Here is an 18,743-nt window from a genome sequence, read left to right on the forward strand (position 1 = left end):
ATCTGGTAATCCTTCATGGCATGTTTATTAATAGCATGGGGGTTGTCCCTGTTCAGACCTGTACAGTAAATCTGATGCGATTCAGAATAAATCCTGACAGCTGTCAATCCTGAATAAACGGACATCTGCCACTCTGTCATCAACGTTGGGTCTCACCGGGCAGTGAGACTAATCAGTCACAACATAGAAGGCCACCAGTCATACCACTGTCCAGTTTAAATGCAGTACAAATGTATTGAATCTCCGGCAATAATTAAATAATTAGAAAGAAAGCATACAGCTTTCTAATAATAATAATAATAATACATTTTATTTAAAGGCGCCTTTCTCGACACTCAAGGACACCAAGCTTTTACCAGGTATAACATGCTGATACAGACGAATAAAGCAATTTTCAAAGACTTACACTCTGCCTTATTGAAAGTTCCCACAAACTCACCTGGAACTGGGAATAGCAGTGATATCAGCAACGGGCGCAGGCCAATGTCAATGTGAGGGAGCGGTTCCTAAACCGAAGTTAGCTTCCCTGTGCAGTGGGTTCTCTCCAGTGAAAACACAATGAACCAGTGTTTGTCATCTCCAATGAGCTGTTCCTCTTCCAGGGTCACATGAAGAAGTCACCATCACATGCCTGCTCCATGTCTGCCTACTTACCCCTCGGGCTGCCTGACTCCACAACATCCTGCTGTTATCAGGAACACCCTGACCCACACACAGGCCCTCTATGACAGGCTAACCGCATTAACATCCATGTTGATGGCTAACGGTGTATAGTATTATCCGACCTGTACAACTCAGGGGCGTAGTCAGAATAATCTTTGTGGGTAGGCCTAGAATATTGATTTGCATATTTTCAGTTTTTTTACTCATTTACTTTGCGATGTGCACCCGGTGCATACTTTTTCGGAGATATTTTCGTTTTTAGGCAGGCCTTAGAACAAATTGGGTAGGCCTGTGCCTACCGTGGCTACCCCTCTGGTACAACTTGTTCTATAATGTGATCATGTGGACTCGGTGATAGTATTTTGGGGGATATTTTGATTATGCAGGACTGGGAGTAAAAAATTACTATGCTACCTGGAGAAATGCATTATTGGCATAATGCCATATACAGGAAAGCACCTCAACTAACGTCAAAATCAGCCGTCAAATTCTAAGTAACATCTGACATGTAATATGAAGCTGGAAGTTTTCCGTTTGTTGGTTTGTTTATTGACTTTAACATGGAAAATTTAAATTGTAACAAAAACAAAAAATTATCTAGAAATTTGATATCATTTTAGGTAGTTTCAAATGTAAAAACAGAAAGAAAATCTTGAGTGGATCAACAAAGTAATAACACTGCTCACATTGTATTGAAAAGCAATAAAAACAGAAAGAAAAGAAAAAGGCAGAATCCTCTCATTCGGTGTCTCTGGCTGGCGCAGCACAAGGTGTGTTTCAATATTTGCTTCTGGCTTGCTTTAGTAAGTATGCAGAAAATGTCAAAACATTCACAAAAAAGGGTTTCAGTATGCATCGGAGGTTTGATGCATCTGTATTTTTTATAACATCAGAACATTCATATAATTTAACCTATTGGACTGTTTTCATTTTCTTATCAGGATTTATTTATTTAAGTGTAGTTTTCTCTTTATCCAACAGGGGATGCTGTTGCGTTGCTATATGAAATACTGGGAGATTTTATATTGCGACCAGTCTCAAAGGAGATGTAAAGTATGTATATTTAGTGTTGACAGAAAATGAGACATAATGGCATAAGCGTTTTACTGAATCCAGTCATTATAAACAGAGAACAAATTATACTGATGGACCTTGGAACTGTAGTGTACAATCATTTTGTATCAAGTTCGACAAAACGTTTCCCAATAAATCACTATCAGTATATGATTACTTATACTGCACATATTACATAAAACCTCAGATACACAACATCTGAATTTCTTGATGCACTTATTGTCTTCACCATGTAAACCACAACAATCACATTGAACATAAGAACACCTCTTTGAAGAGCTACAGTTTATTCTCAACTCAGTTCTCAGACTGGCTCAAAACCTATTAAGTAATATCCGTAGACCAGCCAGGTAAACTAGACTGGCCGCTGTGCTTACTGTACCTTGTAATTGAACTTTGTGAAATTAGGCTGGTTTTCCAGGTTACCGTAGAACAACCAATTACACAAATATAACCAATACCTGCAAAAAGTGACACAGCTTCAAATTCTCAATATTTTTGTTGACACAGGAAAGCTATATTCAAGTACAAAAGCAATGTACACAAGATCCAAAGAAAAGGATATCAAGCTTAGATAACCAACAGTCAGCATACAGTAAAATCAATACAATGTAGACTAATGACACCAACAACCTTTTGGTCTTGGCTTTCAATGCTATATTATAACCTGTGGGCCAAGTTTACTTCACTGATGTACTGTACCACTGAGACAGATAACGGTAAGAAATGTCAAACCTCAATTCCATTACAGACGCATTATCTCCCTTGGTTGTCAATTGCACTTTTAAAATTACCTCAATGCGTTTAAAGCCTTTTTCAATTAACTTTCACTTCAGTCATTTAGAAAACACAGCTGCCCTTGTGGCAGAGAACACTGGAGGTCATCTCTCCGGTTCTCGCTATAGAACGCTAGGAACGTTCCACCTGGCCTCGGTTCCTCAGCGAGGGGTCAAACATCCCCTGACGAGCATGGCCTCCTCTGAAAGCCGCGGGGGGGGGGTCCCCGCCTCACAGGCCAGAATTTCGCGGTGTTCCTCTCAGGAGCTGTCGGATCTACAGTCCGTGGAACCGTCCTTCTACGTGGAGTCTCTGGGAATCCTCCTGTGGAACACCACCGACTGCCTCTGCTGGAACAGCTGCTTCCTGCGCTTGCGCTTGTCCCAGTGACAGAGCAGGATCATCTTGAAGGTGGTGCGGAAGGTCTTGTTGCAGAGAGCGTAGCACATGGGGTTGACGGTGCTGTTGACGTAGCACAGCCAGTAGCCCAGCGCCCACAAGGCCTCGGGGATACAGCCGGCAGAGAAAGTGTTGACCAGCACCATGATATTGTAGGGCGTCCAGGTGATGATGAAGGCCAGCAGGATGGCGCTGAGCGTCTGGGCGGCTTTCTTCTCCTTCACCAAAGACATGCGCTTGCGTTTGGTGATCTGAGTCCGAGCCCTCGAGGCAAAACGCTTGGCCAAGGCCGCCTCTTTCAGGGAAATGGGCGCCGAAGTGGATTTGGTGATGGTGGAGGCATTGGGGGAGTGGCCTGCGAAAGGCCCGACTTTGGCGGCCTGGATGGAGGGCATGGACTGGATCTTGGCGATGCGGTTGGTGAAGCTGTTGTCTGCGCTGCCCCCGTCGGGAGTGGTGGTGACGGTGGTGGTGGTGGAGAGGCGGTCGTGGTTGTCCTCCAACGCCCTCAGGGGCTCCTCCTCCGACGCGGCGTCCAGATCCTCGCAGGACGTCAGCTGGGAGTTCACCGCCGCCTTCATCCCCGGCAGGTTGAGGACGATGGAGAAGATGGCATGGCTCTGAGGAATCACGGCTCTCCCGTTCCCCTCCTCGTCCTCGGACGACCCCGAGTGGTCCATGGACACCCCCGCCTCGTTGTTGTTCCAGCTGTCACTGCTGCTGTGTTCCGGGTCGGCCTCCCCAGGCTGGCCTCCACCCCCGGGCCTCCAGGACCGCATCACAGGCCAGCAGTGGAAGCGAGACGCCAGCCCCCGCCCAGAGCTCTTCCTCTGGGACGACCGGGTCAGCTCGTAGCTGCTGCAGCTCCTGGAGCTCCCGGTCTGGTGAAGCACAAAGCGGGCCTTATCCACCCCGCCCCCTACGCCCCCGCCCCGGGTCCCAGCCCCCTGCAGCCCCACCAGCTCCTGGGAGCGGTTCTGCGTCTCCTGGTAGATGCGCCAGTAGAGCACGCTCATGATGGTGACGGGCAGGTAGAAGGCAGCTATGGCCGTGCAGAAAGTGATGATGGGCTCCGACAGGAACTGGATGTAGCACTTGTCGGGCGGAACAGTCCTCTCGCCCACAAAATCCTGCCAGAACAGGATCGCCGGGGCCCACAGGACCAGGGACACGAACCAGGCCAGGCCGATCATGAGGCAGGCTCGTCTGGTGGTGCGTTTGGCCCGGTAAGTCAGGGGCCTGGTGATTGAGAAGTAGCGGTCGAAGCTGATCACCAGCAGGTTCATGACGGAGGCGTTGCTGGCGACGTAGTCGATGGCGAGCCACAAGTCACAGGCCCAGTTGCCCATCGCCCACGTTCCCATGACGATGTACGCCGTGTACAGGTTCATGGAGACGACTCCGATGATGAGGTCGGCTACCGCCAAGCTCAGGAGGAAGTAGTTGTTCACCGTCTTGAGCTGGCGGTTGACCTTGAAGGAGACCACCACCAGGATGTTCCCGATGATGGTGACCAGAGACAGGAGCCCGGTGAGGAGCACGATGAGGACCACCTGCCACACCGAGTGGCCCCCCAGGGGGTCGTTCACCCCCGCTGTCCCGTTAAAAGAGCCGGTGAGGTCGAAGGAGGAGTGGTTGTCATCCCCGCTGCTCAGCTCCGGCCAGGAGACTCGGAGGAGAGCGTTGGATTGTGGGTAGGCTGGGGTTCCCGGGGCGCTAGGGGTCACATAGAGGCCAGGGTCTGTACTGTTGGAGCTCATCATAAAGCCCTGGCATATTCTGGATGAAGGGACAGAGAGAGAGAGAGAGAGAGAGAGAGAGAGAGAGAGAGAGAGAGAGAGAGAGAGAGAGAGAGAGAGAGAGAGAGAGAGAGAGAGAGAGGGAGGGATGGAGAGAGAGAGAGAGAGAGAGAGAGAGAGAGAGAGAGAGAGAGAGATAGAGAGAGAGAGAGAGAGAGAGAGAGAGAGAGAGAGAGAGAGAGAGAGAGAGAGAGAGAGAGCAAGAGAGCGAGAGAAAGTTTAGTATCTATCTATTGCTGTTTGACAATATCTCCAGTAGGTGGGGCTGGAGGCATAATTATTTCAAATCAAGTCGACCAGATGCAAAGTTAACTTTTCTGTTAAAAGTATACTGCTTGTGGACACTTTGTACAAGTACATTTGTCTGGAATCTTTTCTGTGTAAATACACTGCCAGTTCACCATAATAGACACTAATGCATTGTGACACATTTATAAAGCATCAAAATTGAATTCCACCAAAACATAATAAAAAACATTTCAGAAATGTCTTGCTGTTTTGACACCTACCAAATTGCCCCGGGCAGCAACGCAGCGCAAAGTGTCATCCTACAATGCATGCAGAAGCACAGGCAGAGAGCGAGACGTGCATCTTTAAACAGACAATTACGTTAATGCTGTAAACAGCATTTGGAGATGTGTGTCTGGATGTTCCTGCTGTCAGCCTGCCGGGATGACTTAGCATGCAGGTGATGGCCTTTATTCAGATTCAGCACTGACTGTACCTCAGAGAAACACACAGGACAGCATCTGCCATTCACGGCCAGTCTGTTAATCTCCCTGATAGGGGACATGGAGGGAGAGCTTCTGGACTTTGCCCAAGGAAACCATGGCTGTAGCTACGTGTGTGTGTTAGGGTGTGTGTGTGTGTGTGTGTGTGTGTTAGGGTGTGTGTGTGCTTGTCTGAGACAGAACAAAACACAAGTAAACTTTTCTGACAGCTTCTTTTTTTTACCCACAAACTTTCTCCAAGCTGTAGCTGTAACACCATATGATAATTTGGGAGAAGTGAGAGGGAGAGAAAAGAGAGAGAGAGGGGAGAGGAATAGAAAAGAGAAAGAGAGGAAGAGAAAATAGAGAGAGAGAGGGGAGAGGAATAGAAAAAGAGAGAGAGGGGAGAGGAAGAGAAAAGAGAAAGAGAGGAAGAGGAAATAGAAAAGAAAGAGAGAGGGGAGAGGAAGAGAAAAGAGAGAGAGAGAGAGGAAAGAGAAAAGAGAGAGGGGAGAGGAAGAGAAAAGAGAGAGAGATAAAGCAAGATAAAGGGAGAGAAAGAAAGAAAGAAGCCGAACTCGACACGGTGTCAGAACTCAATGCCAAGGACTGAATCCAAGTGAGAACGTCGTTATTAGCTCGCCTTGCAGGGCCCTCTGCACTTCATCACATGTACTCTCACACTCTCACACAACAATGTCTGGGTGCCGATCCTACACAGGCAAACCAAGTACGGGCTTGCAGGGAGCAAGAGAGGAGAGGATGGCCGGTCAGGGTGAGAGCACTCCCAGATCTTGGCTGAGATTCTCCGCTGGTTCATCTTGCTGTGTTGAATACACAGGTTCCCCAGGATGTTGGCTAATGGCGCTGGCTAATTAGTTATTGGTTTGGGCCTGCGCTGCAGGAGAGAGATGGAAAAGGGTTTCTAATCTTGGCACGCGGTAAGCTGAAACGGAACTATGAATAAACTTTCAGTATGGAATGCTCCAGTGCTATTGTCTGTGACAGAACCATGGGGTGAGGGAGGCAGGGAGTGAGGGGGTGGAGGTCTGCTGTTTGAATGTGAACCGGTTTCATCATAAGAAGCCCCACTGTCATGAAACTTCCTAGTCCAGACACTGATAGTGATCATTCATAAGTCATTCAGATATCGACCAAAACACCCTCTGGCTCAGGGAGCTGTGCTTGACTGAGCTCGCCTGGCACAACCGACGATGAGTAGCTGCCATCCTCTAACCCTCACCTGAAACACTTGCTGGCACTCACTGCCAACACCAACTCTCCAAAAACTGGAAAAAACATCCAGCATGTGTCGAGAATGTATCTTAAGTCCTGGTGTGATTGGTCAGCCTCTGAAGGGTGCTACCGCAGGTCAGAGTCTGGACCTGGCGAAGCAGCGGAATCGACGTGGCACGGTGGGAACACCCAGGAACACCTGCCCCCCCCCTGGCAGCTGACCCCCGACGCCACCCTGGAGAGAACGTTTGAAGATGGATCCTCACACCTGTGGCCTGACAGAAGCCCTGCGGCTGCACCGCTACTGAAGGACCCGAGGGGCCTCTGAGACTCATGCAACGCACCCATCTGTGACAAGGACCGGAGGGTAGTGGGCTTCTGCTAGACCTGTGGCACTGAACACACACACACACACACACACCACATACACACACACACACCACATACACACACACACACACCACATACACACACACACACCACATACACACACACACACACACACCACATACACACACACACACACACACACACCACATACACACACACACACACCACATACACACACACATACTTCTTCAAAGACTGATGTGTTCAAAGCTGGCAGCTGCTTGGTTGTAATGAGACAAAGCCTTCCTCAAGAGTAAAAGGTGGTATTGAAACAAAAGTTACAGCGAACAAATAATCCACAATACCCCTACCACCATAAGTAAGTCCCCCTTCTCTGTGCTAACAAACTGCTTCTCTAAAAACAGGGCACTTTTAAAATGCTTTACAAACAAATTTCATCTAAGCGCGTTAAAAAAGTGTCACTAATGACGACTAAACATTCCTAAATTGGCGACGGTTCTGAGGGAGAACATGTGCCTCTGTGAAGATAGCCGATTGAGAACAAGTGAGATTGTTGGCTTTCATGTGCAACTTCTCTCATTAGAAAAGTACAAACAACCACCAACAACAACAGAGCGTTGAGCGCACGGTGACGATGTTGCTCGAGGGCTCGCGGAGGCGGAGCACTGGAAGCCTCACAGCAGGGTTTGAAATGAGAGCATGGCCCCGAGAGACAGCAACCAAATGTCACGGTTCCCTTCTCCCCCAGATGTATCTGGGTAGGGGTGACACTTAACAAAACAAACCATGGCACCGGGAGTCAGACAGGAGACCATATGTCACCTGAACCTTGGAATAATTTAAGAGAATAGGTCTTTATAGTTTAAGTTTACACAGATCCTTACACAAAAAAGGAAGTCTGGCTAGGGTTGTTGACCTGAAGCCTGATCGTTATTTTCTCTCCCCCCTACTGCTGTAGCCTACCATAAACCAAGCCAGTGCCAGGAGGATGCTACGGCAACTACCTCCAGGCACAGACTTTCAGGGACACGGGGGATCGATTCTCGTTTTCTGCATCTCGACGCAACCTGTTCTTTGACATTTCGAGGTATTTGTCATAGCGGGTTGAGACACATCAATCCCTGGCTGTCTAGATCCAGGGATCTGCCAAGAAAAAACGCCCGGACCGATATTTCTCATTTCTATTTTTTGATCAGTAGCGAGCCCCGGGAATCGACACTCGAGAGTGGGGAAGCGAGAGGTAATGGCAGGCCACTCTCAAGCCATCACTTCAACTTCCTCATTACGTGTGTAAATGTCACACAGTAATATTGGATTGCTGATGCTGCTCCAGGATACCCACACTGCTGGGAGTGTCTGTTTGGTATTGACTACGGGCCATGCTAATATAATGTAGCTAACGGAGAATACATCCAACAAGCCAATCCTCCCAACTGGAACGAGCATTAATGGTACTGGGAAAACCTCCACAGGTACTCCAAAACCCCTTCTGTTTCTACAGAGTGGCCTGTTAATGCTTGCAGGATCACAGCCAGAGAAAATCGTATCTCCGGTTCGGAGCAGGCTGTTTGGCTGTGCCCACAGAGAAGCCCATGATGTCATGATGTCCTGGGCTCATCGTATCACCATGACCGCTAATGAATCGTATGTCAATTCGGCCGGCACGAAAAACGTAAGGGCGAAACGAGATCTCAAGAAAGCTACGGTGTTGTCTGTTTAGTCATTGATCGCGTCTCATCGACCCGCACCTCCAGTGTAACAGACACCTGGTAACGACTGGATTCGGCCCACGAGGTTTACGTTACGCGAGCAAACCGAATGCCTTTGTATGACCTGTCCTCTGTTGAGATGGCTCTTCTTAGAAACAGCCTCTGATTAAACCGGTGTGAGTACGCCCCTGCCAAATAATAAGACAAAAACTGGTAGTATCTTAACATTTCAGATAGTAAAGACAGCCTTTTAATTGGTGAGTTCTCAGAATGCTTTAAAGTGGAGGTCAAGTTGATATTGGTGTATTTGTCTTGTGTAATGTGCCTTCGCAAAACGCAATCTATATTGGAAGGCTGAATTTGGTATACAGTAATCCCAGCCATGGGTCCTACCCTGGTTGAGCTTTAATACCAGGAAACAGCCTTCTGTAATTAGAGGCCTAACCCTATTTGCTCCCTCTCATGACCATGGGTATTGAGGGAGAGCACTTTTTATTGAGGCATCTTTAGGAACGATATTGTCTTCAACAATGTCTCTCTGGAATGCTTACATTGGCTTCCTGGTGTATAAACAGTCAGCACTGGAGTCAACTGGAGCTCAATGAGATAAAATTGCGATAAAATAGTGATAGCAGGAAATGAGTTATTATGAGTTTAGTGATTCTCTATGCCAAGGGTGCTTGTATATCAGATCTTGTTCTCCAAGACAGTGAGATATGGATCTGAAGGACAGCAGGGAGCAAACTATTGCAAGTTCAAAGGTATTTTTCCTCATCATTTCACTTTCCAGTGGTTTCACATTTAAAACCAGCGATATTTTGCGTGCTAGCTTTTCTGTCAGTAAGGAAATCATTGTCCTGGCAAAAGTTTAGAAAGCACTCTCTAACTCCTATCTCTGACCATTGGAAGCATTGGTTACAGTGAGTTTACCACAGCCCTGTATCCCCAGGGGAGGGGGTGAGGGAAAGGATGTTGTTTCACTTCTGACAGCTGCCAAAGGATCATGGGATTTTACGTATCGTGGCCTCTGAGGAGGGTCTTTCTCCGCTTCTGACAGCCTCTGAAACAAGCCTCTACTCCCCTTGACACGTGTGTGTGTGTGTGTGCGTGACTACATGTGAGCCAAGTCCGGGGGATATATCAAACAGAAAGGTCTAGCCACTTCAGAATGACAGTGACATACTTTTCTACATTTAACTACAGTACGTGACAAGAATAAGCTAAAGCCCTGTCAGGAATTTACCACTGTTGCTATCAGTATCAGTTACCTCAGTTTGCATTGAAATTAGCACCCTGTGATCAAGACAAGCTTTTTTAAACACCAGATGAATGTTCTTGGCTCTTGTATTTTCTGCACCACCATTCCTCGTCACTCTCCTTCACTCTATCCAGTGAAACACAATCATGTGCCAAGACTCTACACACCTCCGTGTCTGTGTTCAGTTCAAACCCCTCACACTTCAGCCTCCATAAAGCTGTGACCCGAGCATACGAACACACACACACGCGCGTTTCCGTTCTGGGAATACACTATTGCAATCAACCCTTAAAAGGCAGTGTGGCAAGTCGCCTATTGAACAGAGGCTGGAGAGAGAGAGAAAGTGAGAGAGAGGGGGAGAAAGCAAAGAGAGGGAGAGAGAGAGAGTGAAAACACAGACACACTCCAATCTAAACAGCCCTTGGCACACAGAGGGGCCCTTTAAACGTGAACGGGAGGGTGGAGGGATACGGTGCGAGCCGTGGGGAATGTCACGAGGTGGAGGGATACGGTGCGAGCCGTGGGGAATGTCACGCTTCCACAGTGGGAAGTGTACGTCGTCTCAACAAGGCGCTGTTGTGTTTACAAGAGGGGAGGAGGACAGTACGGGGGCCCCTCTCCGCAGGGGGGGGCGGTCCAGGGGCTCCTGTCTCTGTCAGGTGACGGACTCCATGCCCGAGTCTGAAAGGGCTGTATCTCTTCCCTTCCTCGCATGCTCTACACATAAATATATGTGCTGTTTATAAGAATCAAAACAGACACTCACGCAGGAACAAAGGAAGGGGTTTGTTTACACCCACGTTCAAGCACAGGAGAACAAACACACAGACACACGCCATCGATCACCTTGCTCAAATAGTGTTAACAGGCTCGATGCTAGGAAGCCTTGAGGATCACAAGACATCCATCACTTTTGCATTAGACAAAGAAAGGTGGCCAGTAAAATAATCCATTTATCACTGTCGCATTAGACAAAGAGAGGAGGCCCCTGACTACCTGACTGAATTACAGTGCAAACATCTCTTTAGGAATATTTAAGGTATTTTGATGTTTCGCTAATTGTTGCTGTAGTTAGAGAGTGAAGGCACTTTCTCGCAGAGCAGACCATGCCGTCAGTCGACTGTCTGTGATGCCACCCTTGTGATGCCCTTGTGACAGCCTGCTCCCAGACAACACAGCCATATATAGATGTGTGTGTTTGCTACCTTTTCTGCAGAGGCCCACTGGTCACATCTGTCTTTTGTACCTGGGAATCACACTCTCATTATCCTCCTCGAAGTCTCTCTAAATGAACCTGATCCAATATGCCTACGTCATTCATACACACATACACACTAGTGCACAGACAGACACTGGCACACACTTACTAGCGCACACACACATCCATCGCATTCCCTGGCTACTTACACTAGAGTCCAATTGGTGCCATTGAGGAATAGCCCTGATTCTAATTCTGAGGTATGTTGTAGTGTATACACACTGGTGACAGCATAGATATTCTCCATTACAATGACGGGCGCATTGTGTAAATCGCCTCAGGAGAAAGTCAGCTATGTTTTGGCAAAGAGTCCCAACTTCTGAGATCACTATGTTCCATAAAACCAAGTCTCTGGCTGTTGAGTGTCCTTGAAAGAGCTGCATCCCTCCAACATGACTATCTTCAACAAACAGTCAACAGTGTTTTTTTCTTCCTCTTTATCATTCTCTTTTTCATCTCTCTGGGTGTTATGTTTGTTCGCCGACTAAAATATTAATACCCATCCTCTTTCAGAGTGTACTTGATTTGTAGTGTTGTTTTTAACGTTCAAAACATATGCAAACTCATGCCACGACAACATAAGCTCATGCTGAGGTCACAGTTTGCTTGGAGGCTGTTTCAGAGAAACACCCAGTGTGGCTGATACGCTATAGAAGCTCACTTACAAAGACGAAGGAACTAGGGAGAGGGAATCTATAGGAGGATGAGAGAGAGATAGAGAGAGAAAGAGAGAGAGAGAAAGAGAGACAGAGCTTTTTGGGCTGGATTACCACCCAGGGTAAAGATCCATTTCGAAAGCCCAGTACTTCAATTTCATGCTTTAGTCCAAACTGTGGTGGACGCCACCAAAGTGGGCATCTATGCAGGGGATTGAAAGCAATAAAACTAAAACACGTTCAATCGCCTGCCAGTCAAGCAGCACTGCAAGTGCTACTACATTGCCTACAACTGTATATTTCACTTGATTCTCACTAGTTAATGGACCTTAAATGCTAATGGCGACAGACGAGTGATGGATCGGTCCTGCTAACAGATGGCTATTTATCTCTTTCAGCCGGGGGTCTTGTTTTACTGGCCTGTCACTATATGACCAGCAGAACAGGAAGAGGCAGACAGCAGAGCAGAGGACATGAAAAGAAAGGAGATATCACTGGTAGAATGAAGTAACATCACATTTTGTGGTGTAATCCCATTTTTGTTTTAGAAACTCTGCACCGGTACACAACCCCTCAAACAGACTAACCCACTGTTTTAGAATCCTACATAACAGCACTTTGCTAAATTCTCCAGTGAGCTATGTGAGCTTTGAAGCAGACTATCTCTGCTGCTTTAGGCTGGCTGATGTAAGTGATGAGGAGTTTCATCTGGCCTCTGGGATCTTCTGCTACGGAGGACATTATGAGGATGGAGAGTGATGGCTGCTCTTGAGGACTGACAGCGTGGCGCCAGAATGAGGAACACGCTTTAAACCCCTCCGATCTGTGGAATGCCGTGGTGTGCTAATAGATGTGAAGGAGTACATACTGTAACAAGCTACAGAGAGCAGATGCAGACTCCAGGTCATCCGCTGGGGTTCGACCATAAAAATCAATGTATTTTCGTCTCCCAGCGCAAAGTAAGTGCTCTGGTTGAATGAATGTATTTCAGAGGCTCTCATAATAGCATCAGAGTAAAACATGGATTTGAAGTCAAGAGAGCATATATTGTAAGGTGCTTAAGTAAGAATGCATTAGGGTCCTTGTACAGTTCAATAATTATTCTGGCAACATCTCCATTTATATTGCACAGTATTGTCAGTATTTTGTTGTAAATTTGTTAAATTTCTTACTTTTATATATATTTAAGGACCACTTTTAATATCTGTTTACGTTTACTATACATTTACGTATGCACCTGCCCACCAAAGTAAATTCCTTGTTGCGTAAACTACTTGCCGATTAAATTTGATTCAGATTAGGATTATGATTATCATGGATTAAAAAGAAGAGCTTCCCTTATTTCCCTTCAAACATTATATTACACCAACTAGCGGTCAGCACCAGGGACAGCTGTCTGATCTCCCTGTGTCTCCTGTTTCTCAGTCATACCACACCTCTAGTCCAAAAATAACTCACTCCTTAAATTAATCAACACAACCATTTTCCTCTTAAGAGCCCCTCTTAGGTCACTGGTTTTCAACGTCATACCGATGAAGGAGGACTCTACGGCCCTTAAACTCATCTAAACAGCCTTTCGGAAAGGGTATATCACTCAATTGCAGGATCAGGGGGTAAACAAGGAGCCCGCTCACACGTTGAAACAGGAGCAGCAGGACATTGCAGACGCCTCAGAACTTATACATGTGAACATGTACACAATAACAGATCTACATTTAGATCTGTTATTTACATCTCTGTGAATGTTTCTGATGGCTAGTTCCAAGATTATGTTTTCTTCTTATTCATGGTAGAGCACTGATTCAGTAAGTGTAGGGAGTAAGTGACTGTGAGAGTGCAAGAGAGAGAGAGAGAGAGAGAAAGAGAGAGAGGGGGGGAAGAGAGAGAGACAGAGAGAGAGAGGGGGGGGAAGAGAGAGAGACAGAGAGAGAGAGAGAGGGGGGGAAGAGAGAGAGAAAGAGAGAGAGGGGGGGAAGAGAGAGAGGGGGGGGGGAGAGAGAGAGGGGGGGAAGAGAGAGAGAAAGAGAGAGGGGGGGAAGACAGTGAGAGAGAAAGAGAGAGAGAGAGGGGGAGATAGTGAGAAAGAGAGAGAGACAGTGAGAAAGAGAGAGAGGGAGAGAGAGAGGGGACACATTTCCAGGTGGACTGGAGAGAGAGGGACAGCATTAGATCCCTATCCTTCACTTCCTGGTGTCCCAGAGTGAACCCTACCTGGGTCGCCGGCGAATGAAAAATGCTTCACACCAATTTGTCATCCATGACCGTCGGATGTGATGGCTTTGGGTTGTGGCGGCCATGCCAATCACAGAGATGACATGTTCTCTAGGATATTCTTCCCCAATAGAGCCAGTCATCCAGGGAGGCCTTCTGATCTCCTGGTGTCAAGAATATTAATCTATCAAGCATTGCACAGTCAGTCGGTGAACAAGTTTAAGAAAGCTTTATTGCTTGCGGCCGGCCCACAAGGAGACAAAAACATCACACGCCATTGTGCTACAAAGTTTGTCTGCTAGCATGTTGCGCTAGCTACCTATTTAAGCAGCCCCGCTCTTTACAGTCATTGGGTAAGACAAAGGCATGCAAATGTCCCATGGCTCTTCTTCATTGGCTCCTTGCATAGACCTGGCATGCGTGTGTGCGTGCGTGTTTACGTGTGTGCGTGTTTATGACATCAACCCTGATTGAAACACAACAACAGGATCTCCGGTCCTGGGGTCGTAAACTCCTTCACATAGGTGTCAACAAATGGTCACCAGACCTTGCGTCTCCACCTATAGTCCTTGTCACAAAGTATCTCCTTAAAACAACCAAACCAACCCCCTTCTTCTAAGTCCTCAGCTCCAAGATAAGGGTCCTGTATGTTTACCCAGAGTTCAGATTTGGGGTTAGGCCTCTCTTTGCACCCAAGGAATACTGAACACAGAATCATTCTTATACAGGATAAATGTGTTACATCTTCAATTTTTCCAACACCTGGTTGATTCACCGCTGTGCAATATTTCTACTTCTTACAATTCCTTTGGCAACAATATTCACGTTTGATTAATTTATCCACAACGAAGGCCATGGAATTTGTTGCAGACATTTGAAACACGTCTCCAATGCAGATACAAAACAGACCATCACAATCCGTATGTTATCAGGAAATAATATGAAAGCTGGTGTCTCTAAAGTAATTTATCAAGTTGAAGATAGTAGACAATATTTTGTGTGGTCTTTGTAATTTCTGAACACAGCATCTGAAATCAGCAACAAACAACAACCATAAGGTTGATAATGAGTCATCAGACTTCCCCTAATTGACCTTGGTGGTAATGAATACTTCTGTGTCCAATCAGATGTAGAAGCGTATCAACAACAATCAAAACAACAGTTGTAATGTTGTGTTAAATTGCTTTAACCTTCTTCAACTGAGCAGGGGTCTGGCTCATGAAGCTATGATGGCAGGCAGAAAATTTTTAGGATTACATAAAATCCTAATCATTTTTGTGTCGCTAACCCACTACTGTAATTCCAAATCCTTCACCTTAAAGTCACAAAATAATCACAGTACGTATTGTGTATTTTCCCCTACAGTAGGTTTATCTCAAAGATTGTTTGGTGGAACTTGGACAACCTTATTTCATCCGAGGAGAACGGGAAACTGCCTGCAACATTTTGGAGAGGGGATCAATACCTGAGAGTCATAACAATAAAAGAACAGGAAAATCGAGAAAGGGCATGATTACTCTCTCTGCCTGAACCTTCCTGATCTCCCCTGGTTTGCTCACCAGATCAGAGGAAATGTCAGCAGACTTTAGTCAATTGCACGGAATGATACAAAGACAGACAACATTATTAGCTTCTTGTGTGCAAAAAATAATGCCAAAGTATATAGAGTGAAGAGAAGAGAACTAGCGGTTTGCTAACTCAATGCTAATAAGCGAGCCATCGATAAACAGAACGCGGAAGCAACAGGAAACCACCAAATCCCTCTCTTTTCATTTGAACTTCTTTTACATTACATTTACATTACATTACATTTAGTCATTTAGCAGACGCTCTTATCCAGAGCGACTTACAGTAGGGACATTCCCCCCGGGGCAAGTAGGGTGAAGTGCCTTGCCCAAGGACACAAAGTCAATTTTGCCTGGCCGGGAATCGAACTGGCAACCTTCAGATTACTAGCCCGACTCCCTAACCGCTCAGCCACCTGACTCCCTGACTCCCTGATTCCATATCCAAGATCTTTGGACATTTTATATAAACATCCACTCCCATGTTTGCATAGTCCATGTGATTTATAACAAAAGTTTATTGTGTTGACGTTTTATTTACCTAAGGCGACTTGGCAAACATAAGTTAAAGCTGTTCAGCCAACCTAGAATCATATAGTCACACCCAAGATTGAGAATAGAAGGATTGTTTTTTTATTGTTAGGCTTTAAAAATGAGCAAAGACTGATTTTAAGATTTGAATACAGTTCATATTCCTTTTGAGGATTATCTGATAAGTCTATTTATCCGGTTATACTTAATGTGATGGACCCAAGGTTTTACCTGGGAAGTTTTAACGTACTGTAGCTGTCGCTGAGTGAGTTTTGACACTTACACGGTAACAGGGTTCTTAGAGTTCCTCCAGACAGGTTATGAGATCCTTCAGTCCTTTATCCAACACTAAACCTCTTTTCAGAGACAAGCAGACGAACTGACATTAAACCTGTTCCCAGGGCACTCCAGACGAGACTTGCAGTTCCTCCCAAATCCATTTTGCGAACCAGGGATGTCAAACAGAAAGACTCTGTCAACCATGATGTCAGTGATAGCAGGAGACATCGTCCTTGTAAGAACTGGCCTGCTTGAACGATGGGACACAAAAACAAGTAACGCCACAGTTGATGATGATTTAAAACTCAACAGAATCTGGACTCGCAGCCAGACATTTACATTTAGCAGACGCTCTTATACAGAGCGACTTACAGTAAGTACAGGGACATTCCCCCTGAGGCAAATAGGGTGAAGCGCCTTGTCCAAGGACACAACGTCATTTTTCACTGCCGGGAATCGAACTGGCAACCTTCAGATTACTAGCCCGATTCCCTAACCGCTCAGCCACCTGACTCCCATGGTTAGCTTTCCCAGCATTTTAGATTTTGGTTTATTTTAAGAACTCCAAAACCCCCAAAAGTCCTACACCCCCCCCCCCCCCGCCCCCATCTGTGATGACATCAATGATTTGCATTATGGAACTTAAATTAAGTAAAATTCCTGACTTAATCATCAGTATTGCTAGTGGAACTATATTATGAGTCAGTTAAATCAGGTCTCTATACATTTTACTACCAGCCAGGGAGATTAGATTATATGGGTGTGGGCTGGACAGGACTGTTAAATAAAGGTAACCCTTGTCTGGACACCCAACTACAAATCCCACACTGACAATCCAAGTACATGTGAGACCCTTCCAAAATGGTAAATCAAGAAGCATTAAGTACATAAAGTCCTTGGGGGGAAGGAAGTGACTGATATTTATCAATCCGTCCTGCATGGGCTTGGTTTATGAGGCACAACAAACTACAGGTCAGTTAATGGTGACACGGACTGCAACCTGGTAATTGATAAGGCTTAAACAGGCTGCATGAGAAATAAATAGTCCTCTGCAGGGGTGCAGGAAGATCTCGCAGTCACTGCTGGTCAATGCTGCATTAGCGAGCCACGGTCCTTGTCAGGAAGAGCTCCACTTAAATCCATCCGTACTTGTGTCGAAGCAGGAGGGGGCGAAGAGATGGATTCCAAAAAAGCATGTGAAAGATGATTGGTTGTCGGGAGGTTTGCCTTTCTCCTCGGTCAATAGCAGTGTTCGGGACTATTTATGGTACCAAATTAATAATTCAGCCCAACTTCTTTAATAGATTCACCCCACAGCTACCAGACTAGACTGGAGAAGAAAGCACGAAGACGCAAAACAGTCACCTCTGCTGAGCACTTCCTAACAACTGTAAGCCGATGGTGTACTGTTTAAGCTTGAAGCAAGAATTTATACATCTCATATTCGGGTGGTTTCTTATTAACCCTGACTTCCTTTCTTCTAGTGTTTTCGTAAAATCGGCATGAATTCAACGAAAGCTCTCAGACACGTCCCAGACTCCGTGTGTTGCTCCTCACTGAAAGCACACCTACATAAAGAGAGTCCCGGTAAACAAATCCTTATGAGACTGAGACAGAATGAAAGTGCATTCCTAATTTTCATTCAGTCGCTCCTAGTCAAGCAACACACACACACACACACCAGATTTAAGTTCTGCAACAGCAGCGAAATGAAAAGGAGACATTGCGTTTAGCATTTTAAACATCTCTTCATGAATAATATCCATAGTCTCAGACTCAGTCCAAAACATCTTCTCGTTCCACTGGCTGGTGGGTAAAATGCCTTGCTCCCTGCAATAAGCAGGCTGAGTGCTCCGCCTGATAAATTCTAATTGAACTTAATGGGCATCAGGCTTGTTCAGCTCAGCAAAGCACAACATATAAATCAAATGTGTATTCACGTCTGAAATTCTTCTTCTTTGTGGCTTCAAAGAGGAAAATTGTTGGCTTAGGCTACAGAATGATGACTGCCTCTGGGCAACCTCCATGTCCTGGATAAACTGTTATCATGGGAGTCAGGTGGCTGAGCGGTGAGGGAATTGGGCTAGTAATCCGAAGGTTGCCAGTTCGATTCCCGGTCATGCAAACTGACGTTGTGTCCTTGGGCAAGGCACTTCACCCTACTTGCCTCGGGGGGAATGTCCCTGTACTTACTGTAAGTCGCTCTGGATAAGAGCGTCTGCTAAATGACTAAATGTACCGTGGTAACACACCCAAATGTAATGTTA

At 46.1% G+C, this 18,743-nt stretch overlaps 1 protein-coding gene across 2 annotated transcripts in view; it reads right to left on the bottom strand.

The window, feature by feature from the left end:
- Nucleotides 1–1,282: 1,282 nt before the first annotated feature.
- Nucleotides 1,283–18,743, bottom strand: part of chrm3a (cholinergic receptor, muscarinic 3a) — a 33,185-nt gene continuing 15,724 nt past the window's right edge. For both annotated transcript variants that reach the window (XM_062464284.1, XM_062464285.1), the window contains one exon: nt 1,283–4,692. In XM_062464284.1, coding sequence (XP_062320268.1) covers nt 2,814–4,676 — 1,863 coding nt within the window. In that variant the 5' untranslated portion in view covers nt 4,677–4,692 and the 3' untranslated portion in view covers nt 1,283–2,813. The remainder of the gene's footprint in view (nt 4,693–18,743) is intronic.

The sequence above is a fragment of the Osmerus eperlanus genome, chromosome 6 (assembly GCF_963692335.1).
Source record: "Osmerus eperlanus chromosome 6, fOsmEpe2.1, whole genome shotgun sequence".
Classification (NCBI taxonomy): Eukaryota; Metazoa; Chordata; class Actinopteri; order Osmeriformes; family Osmeridae; genus Osmerus; species Osmerus eperlanus.